This window comes from Cervus canadensis, chromosome 29 (genome assembly GCF_019320065.1).
Source record: "Cervus canadensis isolate Bull #8, Minnesota chromosome 29, ASM1932006v1, whole genome shotgun sequence".
Lineage (NCBI taxonomy): Eukaryota > Metazoa > Chordata > Mammalia > Artiodactyla > Cervidae > Cervus > Cervus canadensis.
In genome coordinates, this window is record NC_057414.1 from 38,878,669 (window position 1) to 38,891,446 (window position 12,778).

At 53.0% G+C, this 12,778-nt stretch overlaps 1 protein-coding gene across 1 annotated transcript; it reads right to left on the reverse strand.

Moving 5' to 3' along the window:
• Positions 1–4,230: 4,230 nt before the first annotated feature.
• Positions 4,231–12,424, reverse strand: LOC122431209 (solute carrier family 22 member 6). Its single transcript, XM_043452362.1, has 10 exons — positions 11,775–12,424; positions 11,346–11,449; positions 10,959–11,113; positions 8,979–9,147; positions 8,422–8,545; positions 8,171–8,286; positions 6,712–6,926; positions 6,492–6,600; positions 4,807–5,010; positions 4,231–4,498 (listed from the first exon to the last, which is right to left on the reverse strand). The coding sequence occupies exons 1-10, from the start codon at positions 12,141–12,143 to the stop codon at positions 4,414–4,416; spliced, it is 1,650 nt and encodes a 549-aa protein (XP_043308297.1). The 5' UTR covers positions 12,144–12,424; the 3' UTR covers positions 4,231–4,413.
• Positions 12,425–12,778: the final 354 nt, after the last annotated feature.

A 12,778-nucleotide genomic window follows, 5' to 3' on the forward strand; every position in this document is an offset into this window, starting at 1 on the left:
CCAAGAGTTGGCAAAGATGTGGAGCAACTGGAACTCTCACATACTTTGTGGGAAAGTGAACGGTTACAACCACTTTGGAAAACTGTCTATTTCCTAAAAAGTTAAGCATGCATCTTACATACTACTCAGCCATTCAATTCCTTAATATGGGGTTGGTCAAAAAGTTCACTTTGGTTTTTCTGTAAGATGTTATGGAAAAACCAATACGAACTTCTTGGTCAACCCAATATTTGCTCAAGAGAAATAGAAGTCGTGTCCACACAAAAAGGGTCATGTAGGAAACTTTGGTGGCAATAGATATGCTTATTGTCTTGATTTTAGTGATGGTTTCATGGGTGTATGCATTTGTCAAAACTGATCAAGTTTTCCACTGTAAATATGAGCAGCTAATTATTACATTTTTAAAAAGTTGTAAAAATATATTAAAGATGTCTTTGGCTGCAAATCACAGAAAAACCAGCTTACGATGGCTTAAAGAAGCAGGAGGGTAAGGAGGACTTAAATTTAAATTCTTATCTTCATCAATTAGAGTAGAGGTGGGTTAAATCACTGGCTCAGTGACGCCATCAGCTCTGTAGGTTAGCTCCATTTTCCCACTTTGTTACTTTTTTTTTTTTTCTCTTTGGCTGTGCTGGGTCTTCACTGCTACACTCGGGCTTTCTCTAGTTGCCCATGCAAGGGGTGTAGGTTCGATCCTGGGTCAGGAATCTATAGATTCCATATGCCGAAACTGAGATCTCACATGGCACAACTACGACCTGGCTAAATAAATAAATATTAAAAAATAGCACATGTTAATTTTCTTACAGTTATGGAGCTCAGAAGTCTAAAATCAATGTGCTGGTATGGCTACATTCCTTCTTTGAGACTTCAGAGGAGAATTCATTTCCTTGCCTTTTGCAGCTTCTAGAGGCTGCTTGCATTCCTTCCTTGGCTTGTGGTCCCTCTTGTGTCTCTTCAACTTCTTGCTTCTCTTGTCACATCTCCCACTAAGCACTCTGCTCTCCTGCATCTCTCGAGAAAAGGACTATTATGATCATGTCAGGCCCACTCAGGGAATCCAAGATAATCTCCCCATCTCAAGATCCTTAACTTATTCACATCATGAAAGTCCCTTTTCCTATTTAGGTTTCCAGGATTAGGCTGTGGCCATCTTTGGGCATACATAGTTCAGCCTACCACATGATAGGAAAGCTTAACTGGCTGGGCATCTGCTCTCCAAGGGGCCATGTAACTCCTGGGAAGTGGGGAGAGGAGCCTGATGGAGGAATTTGGTGTGGCCTGGTTCGGAGAAGGCAATAGCACCCCACTCCAGTACTCTTGCCTGGAAAATCCATGGATGGAGGAGCCTGGTAGGCTGCAGTCCGTGGGGTCGCTAAGAGTCGGACATGACTGAGCGACTTCACTTTCATTTTTCACTTTCATGCATTGGAGAAGGAAATGGCAACCCACTCCAGTATTCTTGCCTGGAGAATCCCAGGGATGGGGGAGCCTGGTGGGCTGCTGTCTATGGGGTCGCACAGAGTCGGACACGACTGAAATGACTTAGCAGCAGCAGACGCCTGGTTGCAGAGATGAGACCTGGGATGCAAGGGTGGAGCCCTGGGAAGGTGACTTCTGATGAGCTCTCTACTAGGACCAGGCAGTTGCAGAACCTCTTGAATGTGTCATTTTGGCTGGGAAGTGCTCAAGGCTGCAGGCAGAGAAATTGAGGGTGGCCTTAAAGGTTCTATCTACCCTGGCTGAAGATAGGACCTTGTGGTCAAAACTGAGGACAGCGTCTGAGGCCACTGGGGTGGTGCATGATGATACTGGAACTTGGGCCTCCAAGGCAAGAAGATGAGCTGTGAGCCAGTGTTTGGGTGGTGTCTTCTTGGGGAGACAGAGTCAGAAGTCACAGACTGGTAACTGAAGAGTGGGAGGAAGGTGTAATTCCATTTGGACAAGGGTATGGGGTGAGTGCAGGAAGTCTGAGGCCAGAAGCTGGGGAGAGGGAGTCTGTGCAGATGGTGTAAGCTGTCTAAGTCAGCACCAGGACTTTCCCAGTTGGGTATGTATGTGGCTGGGGCAGGCCAGGGACTGCTTCTGGTTGAGGCAGACATAGATATCAAGTGATCTAAGCAGAGAGCTGACAGACCCACAGGAGTTAGAACTTGTCAGACTTGTTAGTAGGGTTTCGAGGCAAGGGTAGGGAAAGTCACTGGTCCCAAGACCCCTAGATCTGCAGAGGCAGAGTATGCCATCCTAGGTGCCCCTCATCCCTCATGAAGGCAACGCTGCCTGAAAAATAGCAGCAGGGGTGGGGCTGCTGACACTCTGGCATCTACTGGGTCCTATGATGGTCAAGAAATTCTTGAGGAGCATGGAGAATGGTAACCCACTCTAGTAGTATTCTTGCCTGGGAAGCCCCATGGACAGAGGAGCCTGGCAGGCTACAGTCCATGGGGTGGCAAAAGAGTCGGACATGACTTAGTAACTAAACAACAACCATGGGAAATGTCCGCACCATTGGGGAACATCAAGGCTGTAGATGTTCCAGGATGGGGGGTGGGTTATGGCGATTTCAGCTCTGCCTGGTCTCTGCCCAGGCTGTCGTCTGGCTGGCTGAGCTGCTGTGGCTTTTTCAGGAGAACTCCAAGCCAACTCCCCTGTCCAGGTTGCCCTGACTCAGCAAGAACTCTCTGATCCCACCTGGAAGGCGATGCCTATGGCTTGAGAGTGTGGACTTTCCCCAGAGGACAAGGGTCTGGGGGGCTGGGTCAGCTGCAGGGGAAAGTGTTAGGGGCAGTGTGCCAGCAAGCAAGCATGACTAAGCAAGTACATGTACCAGAGGGCCCTGCTGGTCCCTTCTTCCTGCCACCTGTGGGCATTAACAGGATTATCTTTTCCCATGGCCTCCCCACGCTAGCCCTCACCTCTGCCCCCACTCCCAGCTTCCCTGAAGGGAGCTCCCTGGCTGAGGCAGGTGATTGGTTATCCCTCTTTTTCTGACTGTGATCCCTAAATTCCCTCTATCCCTCGTTTCATGTGGTTCCTACCTTGTGACCTCATCACTCCTCTTTACCTTTCTCTGTCTTTTTCTAGCCCAGGAGGGAAAAGGACAAGCACAGCCTCGAGGGGTGGAAGAGGCCAAAGTCTCATTAACTCACAGCCCGGGGCAGTTGGGAGGGGAAGGGGTGGGTAGGGGAGAGGGGGTGGGTCCAAGCACTCACTTTCCGGATGGGCTGCTTCTAACCCTGACTCTGCAGTTTAATAGCTGTGTGAATCTGGGCAAGTTACGTAACCACTCCAGTGCGCTGACTTCCTTACCTGTAAAATTTTGTTGTTGTTCAGTCGCTAAGTCGTGTCTGACTCTTGGTGACCCCAGGGGCTGCAGCACGCAGGGCTTCCCTGTCCTTCACTATCTCCTGGAGTTTGCTCAAACTCATGTCCATTGAGTTGTGATGCCATCCAACCACTTCATCCTCTGTCACCCCCTCTCCTCTTGCCCTCAGTCTTTCCCAGCATCAGGGTCTTTTTCAATGTAGTCGCATCAGGTAAAATGCAGGACGATAATTGCGCGTATCTCTAGAAAGTTACTGGGAGAACTGACTGCGTTAATACATGCAAAGTACTTAGAACAGTGCCTGGCACCAAATTAGCACTCAGCTCTGGCTCTCTGGCTGGGTTTCAGCTTCCCCTTCCTCTCCTCCCTCCTTTCCACCAGCCCAGGGCCAGCAGGCGGGAGAGCCGCCAAGAAAGCCCAGGAAGTGCCCTGCCGGAGGATTAGGGTAGCCAGCGGGCTGAATGTCTAGCTGCAGAGCTGGAAGTGGCAAACTGGTTTTGAGTCCGGACCCTGCTGGAATCCAGAGGAGCAGCGACCAGCGTCCTGAAGTCACAGCCGCTCCGGATTTTTCTCCCCCTCTTGCTGCCAGAGGTTCCCAGGAGCTTTCACAGAGGGCGGAGCCTGAAGCAAAGCCTCTGATTGGCTGCTTTCATTTTCGTGCCTTGTCAATTTCCAGCCAGACAGGGCAGGCGTGTAAGGGATTTAAAAACTCAGAAATACTTAGGTTAGAAAAGGAAGGAGGGAAGGCGGGGCAAAGGAGGGACAGGGGAGGGAGCCGAGGTAACAGATCCTTCGCCAGTTGTCTGGGATGGTTTGTCAGGTCCTGGGGGCTGAGGGCGGGGACTGGACGGTGCCCGCTGAAGTGGAGTGGCTGTTACGTTTGAGACAAGAGAGACAAAGGGAGATGCTGCGAACAAACCTTTTAATATGTGGTCTTCGTATTAAAGGAGCGGGGGAGAGCTGAGGGGCTGCTTCCCTGAACCTCAGCCCCAACACTTGGGCCACGATTCCCCCCTCCCCCCATGTGAGCTGCCTGTAGGACCCTTTCCTCTTTAGGGCCCTGTAAGGCGCCTTTTCAGTGCTCAGAGTCAGTTCTTCACTTGTGCTGAAGCCTGGAGTGGGACCATCTGCTTCTGCAGCTCCTCTTGCTGCTTCCTCGGTTTCCCTCTCCTCCTGCGGTGGGGACAGGGGAGTGGTGCCCTGGGTAGGAAGCCCCCAGACCAGCTGGGGTCTCCCAGGGGGCTCTCCATGCAGCTGTGCCCAGCTACCAGCTCTCTGCCCTAATCAGCTACCACTCTCCAGAGCCAGGAGGGACCCCAGGAGACTCTCATCTGATTGGGGAGGGCGGCGGGGGCGGGGGGAAACACAGGGACAAGGAGCCCCTGCTGGGAAGAGAAGGCCTAGGTTTGAGTCTCAGTGCTACCCCAGCCTGGATGTGTGACCTGGGGCGAGTCCCTGCTTCTCCCTGGGTGGGGGCCCACCTGTTTTCCACGTCCTGCACCGTGTCTGGCAGTGGCTGGCCCAGGGTCTCCGGCAGGAGGGCAACGGCAGCGCTGGCAGCCACCGGGACAGCGCCGTAGATGAAGAGAGGCAAGGAGGGGTAGAGCTCGGCGGTCATGCCCACCAGCGGGCTCACAATGCTGCCCACTCGCGCCACGGTGCTGCCCATACCTAGGCCCGTCTGCCTGCGGGATCCAGGGGGGTGGGTGTCAGTTAGTGTTCTGGCACAAATGCTGAGGTCCCAGCTGAATTTGGGGTCAGGGCAGCTCAGGCCCAGCCCCAGGAGACCCCCCTGGTGCCTGCTCTGTTCCCCATTTGATCAGCTAACCAATTTGGCATTTATTTTGGAGATAATAATAGCAAGAAAAAGAATAAGTTGGGAAGAGCTCTGGCCAGAGAATCGGGAGATTGATTTTTGCCTCTGCCCTTAACTTGCTATGTGACCTTGGGCAAGTTTCTTTTCTTCCCTGAACCTCGGTGTCAAGTCAGCTGAGCTCGGTCAGTTGTTCTCAGATCAGCTGGGGGACTTGATTTACAGTTGCCCTAGCCCCACACAGGGGAGGCAGGCTTCCCCAGGGGCTCAGTGGTAAAGAGTCCACCTGCAATTCAGGAAACATGGGTTCACTCTCTGGGTCAGGAAGAGTCCCTGGAGAAAGGAATGGCAACCCACTGCAGTATTCTTGCCTGGGAAGTCCCATGGACAGAAGAGCCTGTCTGGCTACAGTCCATGGGGTTGCAAGAGTTGGACGTGACTTAGCCACTAAACAACAACAACAACCCCACACAGACCTGTTGGATTAGAATTCCTAGGGTGAAGGGACCTGGAATCTTCATATTAATATGTTAAGAACATTCTCTATGAGAGCAGAAGTTAAAAACTTTGATGATAATAGGGAGATAAACTGCTTGGATTTGAATCCAAGCATCCTGACTTATAAGCTGTGTGACCTGGGGCAAGTCACTTAACCTCTCCGTGGCTCAGTTTTCTTATGTGGAAAATGAGAATTATCATAGTACCCACCTCATAAGATTATAATGAGGACCAAAAGAGTTGATATTTGTAAAAAGTTTGACAGTGCCTTTATACTATTGTTCTTTCAGCTGAAATCCCTTGAGGGTATAGGACAATAACCTTGACCTCTCAGTGTTCTCATTCCAAGTTGCCTAGGGAAGCTTGGCATTTCTTTGATATCTCATGTGAATTTTGCATTCCATTCTGTATTTGTTGTTGTTGTTTTGCATCCTACTCTTCAAACAGACGTTTTTCTTGTGTCTTAATGCAAAAATACCCCCTCCTTCCAACCTTGGCATTCAAAAAAGTAGTGCTATATTTATCTGTACAACTACCAGAATCACCGCTATTAAGTGTGGCTCTTGTGATAGAAAATTCCTTTTCATGGTTGTGGTCTTCGGTTTCAGACATACCATTTGGTTTAAAGATGGCATTTAGATTTGGTGGCAGATTAGATCTTCTAATGGCATTTAGATCTTCTAACTTGTGCCTTGGAGATCTAGGGGGACTTCAGTTAATTGCCTCTGAGATGTGTCTTCTTGGCTCCCCACCCTGTCCCAGTTGGTGGCCCCTTTTGACATGTGCCCTGGGGTCTGACCTGTATGCAGGGAGAATGTTTTGCCCCAGAGTTCCTCCCATTAAGCTCCCACTCACCGGATCATTGTGGGGTACACCTCCCCAGTGTACAGGAAGACGCAGTTGAAGGAGGAAGCCAGACAGCCCTTCCCCAGCACAGCAAGAGAGGTTCGGACAATGGACTTATCTAGAGAGAAAGGAGGAGGTCAGCGGGATCTTGGGAGAGGGGGTTGAGAAGTTGGGTCATGTCTGGGGATGTGGCCAAGGACGAGGTACCAAGATGCTCATGGGTGCTCACCCTGGGGTATCACCCCATTGATGAGGATGCAGATGCCTGCCAGCAGCAGTGAGGCCATCTGGGCAGGCCGGCGGCCCACATTGTTGATGACAAGGAAGCTCACAAGCTTGGCAGGCAGGTCCACAGCACCAAAGATCACCTGGATTAGGTAGATGCTGACCCCAAAACCCTGCAGGTCCATGACCAGCCCGTAGTAGGCAAAGCTAGTAGCAAACCTAGTGGGGAGGGATGAGGGGTATGGAGTTTGTTAGGAAGGTTAAGGGGGGCGATGCTCATCCAAAACCGGTGAGCTGCACAGGGTACCTTGCTTAAGAATCTGGAATCTACCTTGGCTAATATTTCTTCTGACATTTAACATGCACTTTAGATATTGGGGTAGTCTTCTAATACTTTGGCCACCTGATGCGAAGAGATGACTCATTGGAAAAGACCCTGATGTTGGGAAAGATTGAGGGCAGGAGAAGGAGGGGACAACAGAGGAAGAGATGGTTGGATGGCATCACCGACTCAGTGGACATGAGTTTGAGCAAACTCTGGGAGATAATGAAGGACAGGGGAGCCTGGTGTGGTGATGTTCATGGGGTTGCAAAGAGTCAGACACAACGGAGCGACTGAACAACAACAACGAAGTCCTCTAATACCCCAGATTTCTTAATCTGTGTCTCTAGTATATTAGGGAACTTTCACTTAGTTGCCACGTGGGATTTATATAGTTTTAGTCTTTATTTCATCTTGGATATCCAAGCCATGTCTTTAGGGCCAAGGTGTTGGGAGAGGCCAGAGTTTTCCAGGACCTGTCTGTGGTCCTGGGATGGGTGTTGTGTTTCTTAAGATGACAAGAGCCCAGAACATAAAGCTCAGGTTATTGGATAGAACCCCCAACCTGGAGCAAACTCCAAATTGGAAACAAAGAATTCACTTGTTCCTTCTGACCATGTTTCTCTTAACTATCATGGGATTGCTAGATGATGGGGTTAGGAGGGTGGCACCTAAGAAGGGTAACAGGGAATGTTGCAATGGGAAAGGAAGATTTTTGGTTGGTATCAACCTTGGCCAGAGTCTGCTTTCAGAGATGAGCTTTGGGCATCTTATTACTGTGCCAGTGTTTCTGGAAGACACCACAAAGCTAGTAAATGCTCCAGAAGTTTTGCAAGCCAGCCTTCGTGATATAATTCTGCAGACTCTGGGGGCCATCAATCTTGATGAGGTGTCTCCATATTGGAACAGAGCTGATAAAAGGAGAAGAATATGGAGAGATTGATGCCCAGTTGGGGACCAGAGGCAAATTGAGCCTGGAGGTTGTTTGGTTCCTTAAGACTCTTTCTGCCCCTCACAGCTGGTCTGCTGACTTCCTCCCTCTTGTCTGCCTTCTTCCACCCCCTGCATCTGCTCCTTCCCCAACCAGCCTCTTGTCTCTTGGTCTGTCTGTCTGTTCATTGGTCTGTCTGTCTGGGCCTACCACAGCATTGAGAGGCAGAGGAAGATGTGGCGAAGGGCAGGGCAGCGCAGCAGCTCCAGGGTCGAGGCCTGGCTCTTGCCTGTGGTCAGCTCCTTCTGCAGACTGGCTTGGAGCGCCTGCCGGGATGGACGGGGCTCAGGGCTTGGGTTCCCCCAGGAGCTCCTCCCAGCCTAGCCCCTTACTCAGAGAAGCCCTCTGAGTCCTGGGTTTACCGATGGGTAGGATGTTGTGGGAGATCTCGGGGGTCTTACCTCCATACTTAGATTGGCCCCCTCTTCCTGCTTCCCATTGATCCAGGCCACTCTCTTCAGGTTTCTCAGGGTGAGGTCCAGCCTCCCAGAGGAAGCGTACCAGCGGGCCGACTCGATGAAGAACCTGGAGGCAGGAGTGAGCGGATGTGTTGGCGTGGCTGCAGTCCCAGGCATGTGGGCTGGAGGTAGGGCGTGGGCTTTCCAGAGGGCTGCAGTGGGATTTCTTCCAAGGCTGGACACCCAGGACTTTACCAAATCCCTCTCTCTAGGACCACAAAGCGGTGCTCAGCTTGGTAATGACTTGTTCCTCAACACGGGGCTTGGTTCTTGGGTGCTGGGGAAAGGGAGCAGGGCAGACAGGCTGGAGAGCTGGGAGAAGCGGGGGAGGCTGGAGAACTGGATACCTTGGGGCAAGTCCTTCCACCCACAGCCTCAGTTTCCCCATCAGTTACACTGAATCCCTGGCCTGGGTTTGATCTTCTCGGACTCTGTGGGTGGCGTGTATAGCAAGATCTGGGGAAGTCTCAGCCCCTCACATCTGTCTGGGCCCTACGTACCAGGAGTAGATGAAGAAGGCATAAAAGGGCACAGAGACCAACAGCTGTAGGTAACGCCAGTGGGGCACAGCATAGGCCACCCCAGCCAGGAGAAACTGGCCCAGGCTGTAGACGTAGCCGGTCAGGGTGCCCACGTAGGCCCGTGTGTGGATGGGCATCCACTCCACATCTGAAAGGAGGGTTAGAATAGAGTAGTGCAACTTACTGGGTGCCAGGTGGGTGGAGACCCCTGGGGTCCGCCGAGACCTCCACTATCTGTCCAAACCTTGGTTTGTCCCAAAGCTCAGTGGAAGATACATCAGATGAGGTTGGGGGCCATGGAAGGGAGACTTGGGGGGGGGGTTGTGGTGGAGGTAGGGATGAGGAAGTAGGTTTGGAATCCCCAGGAGTTGCCCTTCCACTTCCCTGCTGTGTGTTTTTGCTCCTCTCCAACCTACTGTCCGGGCCAGGGTCCTATTTCCCTTCGGAGCACCTCTGACCACTCAGTCCATCCCCAGCAGCAGTCACTCCTCTGGTCCTTCTTAGCCTGGGGTGGATTTCAGCCTCAGTGACCAGAACAGCTCAGAGGAGACAGTGACTTTCTGCCATCCCGGAGAGTTGAGGTGGGAGTGGGACCACCTCTCTGCTGAGGTCTGAAGAGGTCCAGCTTCGTTCCTTGTGGGTTCCTGACATGGCAGCTGGGGCAATGGCTTGAACACTTAGCTTGCACCTTTGGACTGGATTCTCTAGGTGTCTGGCCCAGCCTGAGCCCTGTCCTGGTTAATTTCTTTAGTCTGTGCACGTGTGCGTGCATACTAAATTGCTTCAGCCGTGTCCGACTACGTGTGACCCTATGGACTGCAGCCCACCAGGCTCCCCTGACCATGGGATTCTCCAGGCAAGAATACTGGAGTGGGTTGTTGTGCCCTCCTCCAGGGGATCTTCCTAACCCAGGGATCAAACCTGTGTCTCTTACATCTACCTGCACTGGCAGGTGGGTTCTTTACCACTAGCACCACCTGGGAAGGGGCTTCCCTGATATCTCAGCTGGAAAAGAATCTACCTGCAATGCAGGAGACCCTGGTTCGATTCCTGAATTGGGAAGATCCGCTGGAGAAGGGATAGGCTACCCACTCCAGTATTCTTGGGCTTCCTTTGTGGCTTAGCTGGTAAAGAATCTGCCTGCAATGCAGGAGACGTGGGTTCAATCCATGGGTTGGGAAGATACCCTGGAGAAGGGAATGGCTACCCACTGCTGTATTCTGGCCTGAAGAATTCCATGAACTGTATAGTCCATGGGGTCGCAAAGAGTTGGACACGACTGAGCGACTTTCACTGACACTGTCCTGGCCACTTGGGAAGCCCTACTTTAGTCCAGAGAATCCCAAATCCTTAGATTCTCTTCTGGGCTTGAGGAATGACCTTGGGTGAATCCTGTCCCTTCCTCCTAGCCTCAGGTTCTTCATCTGAGAAACAGAGCGAGGTGGGTGACCCATCTGAGGGTGCATGTTGATGACTCATGGACAGGCCATGCTCCATCCATAAGTGTGTTTGGTCTACATGATGCTGGCTTGGCTTATATTAAAATATGAGAATTAATTGCAAGTGTTAAAAAGTTGGGATATTTTACAGTAATAAAAGAGGGGTTGGGGCAGATCTGATAGCCCCAATGCTTCTTGTCTGGAGCAGCTGAGTGGCGGCAACCCCTCTGGATGAGTGTGTCTCTCTTTTGGAGACAGTCTTCACACTCTCTAATGCCTCTCAGCTCCTCGGTCAGTTATGGGAACTGCCTGGCCCTATCAATGGAGTTTGTAGTTGAGTGCCTAAAGAAGAGGTCAGGATAGTGTGAGCTCCAGGACGAAGGCTGTTATGTTGGCTGCAAGGGCAGAACGGGCTGAGTGCAAGAAGGGTAGGCTGGGAGAGGAGGCTGGAAAGGGGCTGAGGGGCTGGGTGGTTGGAGGGAGAGGTAGGGGCCCGCCCTGCCCTCCCGGCCCCCCTCACTCAGTGTTATGCAGTTGAGGACGACGCCAGCTATCGACATGCCCGAGAGGAGCCGGAAGGCACAGTAGACGGGGAAGTTGGGAGCGAAGGCGGCACAGGTTCCCGACACAGCTGTCTGCAGGTAGTTGAAGATGAGCACCTTCCGGCGGCCCAGCCTGTCAGGGGGGAGGGGAGGGGAGGCCTGCAGCAGGGGCTCTGAGGACCAGCAGGAGCCAGGCCACACTGGGAGAGGCGCTGGCCTGGGACCCGTGACGTATCATGAGGCTGATGCTGTAGGTCCTCAGTCCAGCCCCCACTGGGGGTGCCAACCACCCACCTCGGCCCTCCCAAACCCAGCCAAGGAGCCCCCAGTCCCAGCCCGGCTCCTTGGCCCTGCCTAGGACTGACCTGTCTGCTAGGCACCCAAATACCATGGCTCCGAGAAGCACTCCCAACATGTATAAGGACTGAGCCAGCTGGCGTAAGGCCCTGTGAGAGCACACAAGGTCCCACTGTGGGGAGAGGGGGAAAAGGTCAGGCTAAGGTGAGCCTGGGCTGCAGGGAAGCCCCCTACCCTCCTTCCGGCTGGCTCTCTGAGGCCGGTATCATCCCCTTCCCCGACATTTCGCTTTGGTCCCGGGAGCCAAGACACTTTTCTTGACCCTGCAACTCCACATTCCCTTTTCTACAAAGGCCCCCATCTGGAACCCCTTTCTCCATTGAGACAGTCTGTGTGTGTGCATGTGTGGGTGTGAGTGTGGGTGTGTGTATGTGTGGGGATGGTAAGGTGGGGGCACAGGGGTTGGGAGGAGGAGCTGGGGGCCCAGGGCTCCTCACCTCAGTCACGATGGTGGAAGGGAAGGTGCTGTTGTCGTAGATCCAGCCGTGGGGGCAGGGCTCTGTGGCCCCTGTGCCGTTGGCCCCTGTGCCATTGGGAAACGGCGGTCCCCGCTGCGGGGAGGTGAAGAGGAGGCAGGACTCGGGCCGCCCCTGCCCATCCCGGGGCAGCCAGGCCTCCGGATCCCCGTCCTCGCTGAGGTTGGTGTTGGCAGGTGGGCGGCAGTGGTGGGTGGGGATGGCGGCGGTGAAGTTCTGCAGGGTGTTGTGGGAGGCCAGCAGGATCACAGGGAGGATCACCAGGGTGACCTGAATCTTCTGGAAGCGGCCGACGCCCCCCAACTGCAGCAGGAGGTCATTGAAGGCCATGGGGCCAGGCCTGGCCGAGTTGGCTGGGGGCTGAGGACGTCCGGTCCCAGGCCCTCCGTCTCCGTGGCCCTCCGCCTGCTGCCCTACCCTGGTGGAGACGGAGCGCTGTTGCTTCTGCAGCCAAGTCGCTCCTGGAACTGAAGCTGAGCTGGCTCTGTGGGGGGACAGCAGCCCGGCCCGGCGGCCCCTCCTTCCTTCTCTCTCTTAGTTTTGTCCCTCCCTTTCTTCTGCGGCTTCTCCTCACTTGGTGGGGGAGGTGTTGCTCCACTTTCAGGGTCTGCTGTAGCCCTGACCCCTACATGGGCAGTATTTAATCCTTGGCCTGGAGGGAATGAGTTAAAGTGTGACTTGGTATCAGAAGGATTAACCCTCTGAGTATCCTGGTATCAGTGGAATTTCTCCAAGTGGGTATAAAGGGCGGGAGAGGGTGGATTGAAGTGGGGGTGGTGGGAGTGGATGTCCTGGGAGGACCCACCTGGCATCTGGGGGCAAGAGGGGATAGGGTGGGACCTTTCTGTCTTCCTTTTAGTAGGAAGACTGGATTCTGGGAAGTGTGTTGGCCTTTTGTGGGGCTTCTGTCCTTTTTAGTGGGAAGGATCCAAATGGACCATTTTTGGGAGAAGTTGCCAGAGAAA

What these genes read in the sequence shown, in the direction of transcription:
- LOC122431209 (XM_043452362.1), bottom strand. Translation starts at nt 12,143, where the DNA reads ATGGCCTTCAATGACCTCCTGCTGCAGTTGGGGGGCGTCGGCCGCTTC. An exon ending in CTTCCACCATCGTGACTGAG is followed by an intron (nt 11,450 to 11,774) that starts GTGAGGAGCCCT and finishes CTCTCCCCACAG; the next exon opens with TGGGACCTTGTGTGCTCTCA. An exon ending in GCCTTCTTCATCTACTCCTG is followed by an intron (nt 8,546 to 8,978) that starts GTACGTAGGGCC and finishes TCCTGCCTCCAG; the next exon opens with GTTCTTCATCGAGTCGGCCC.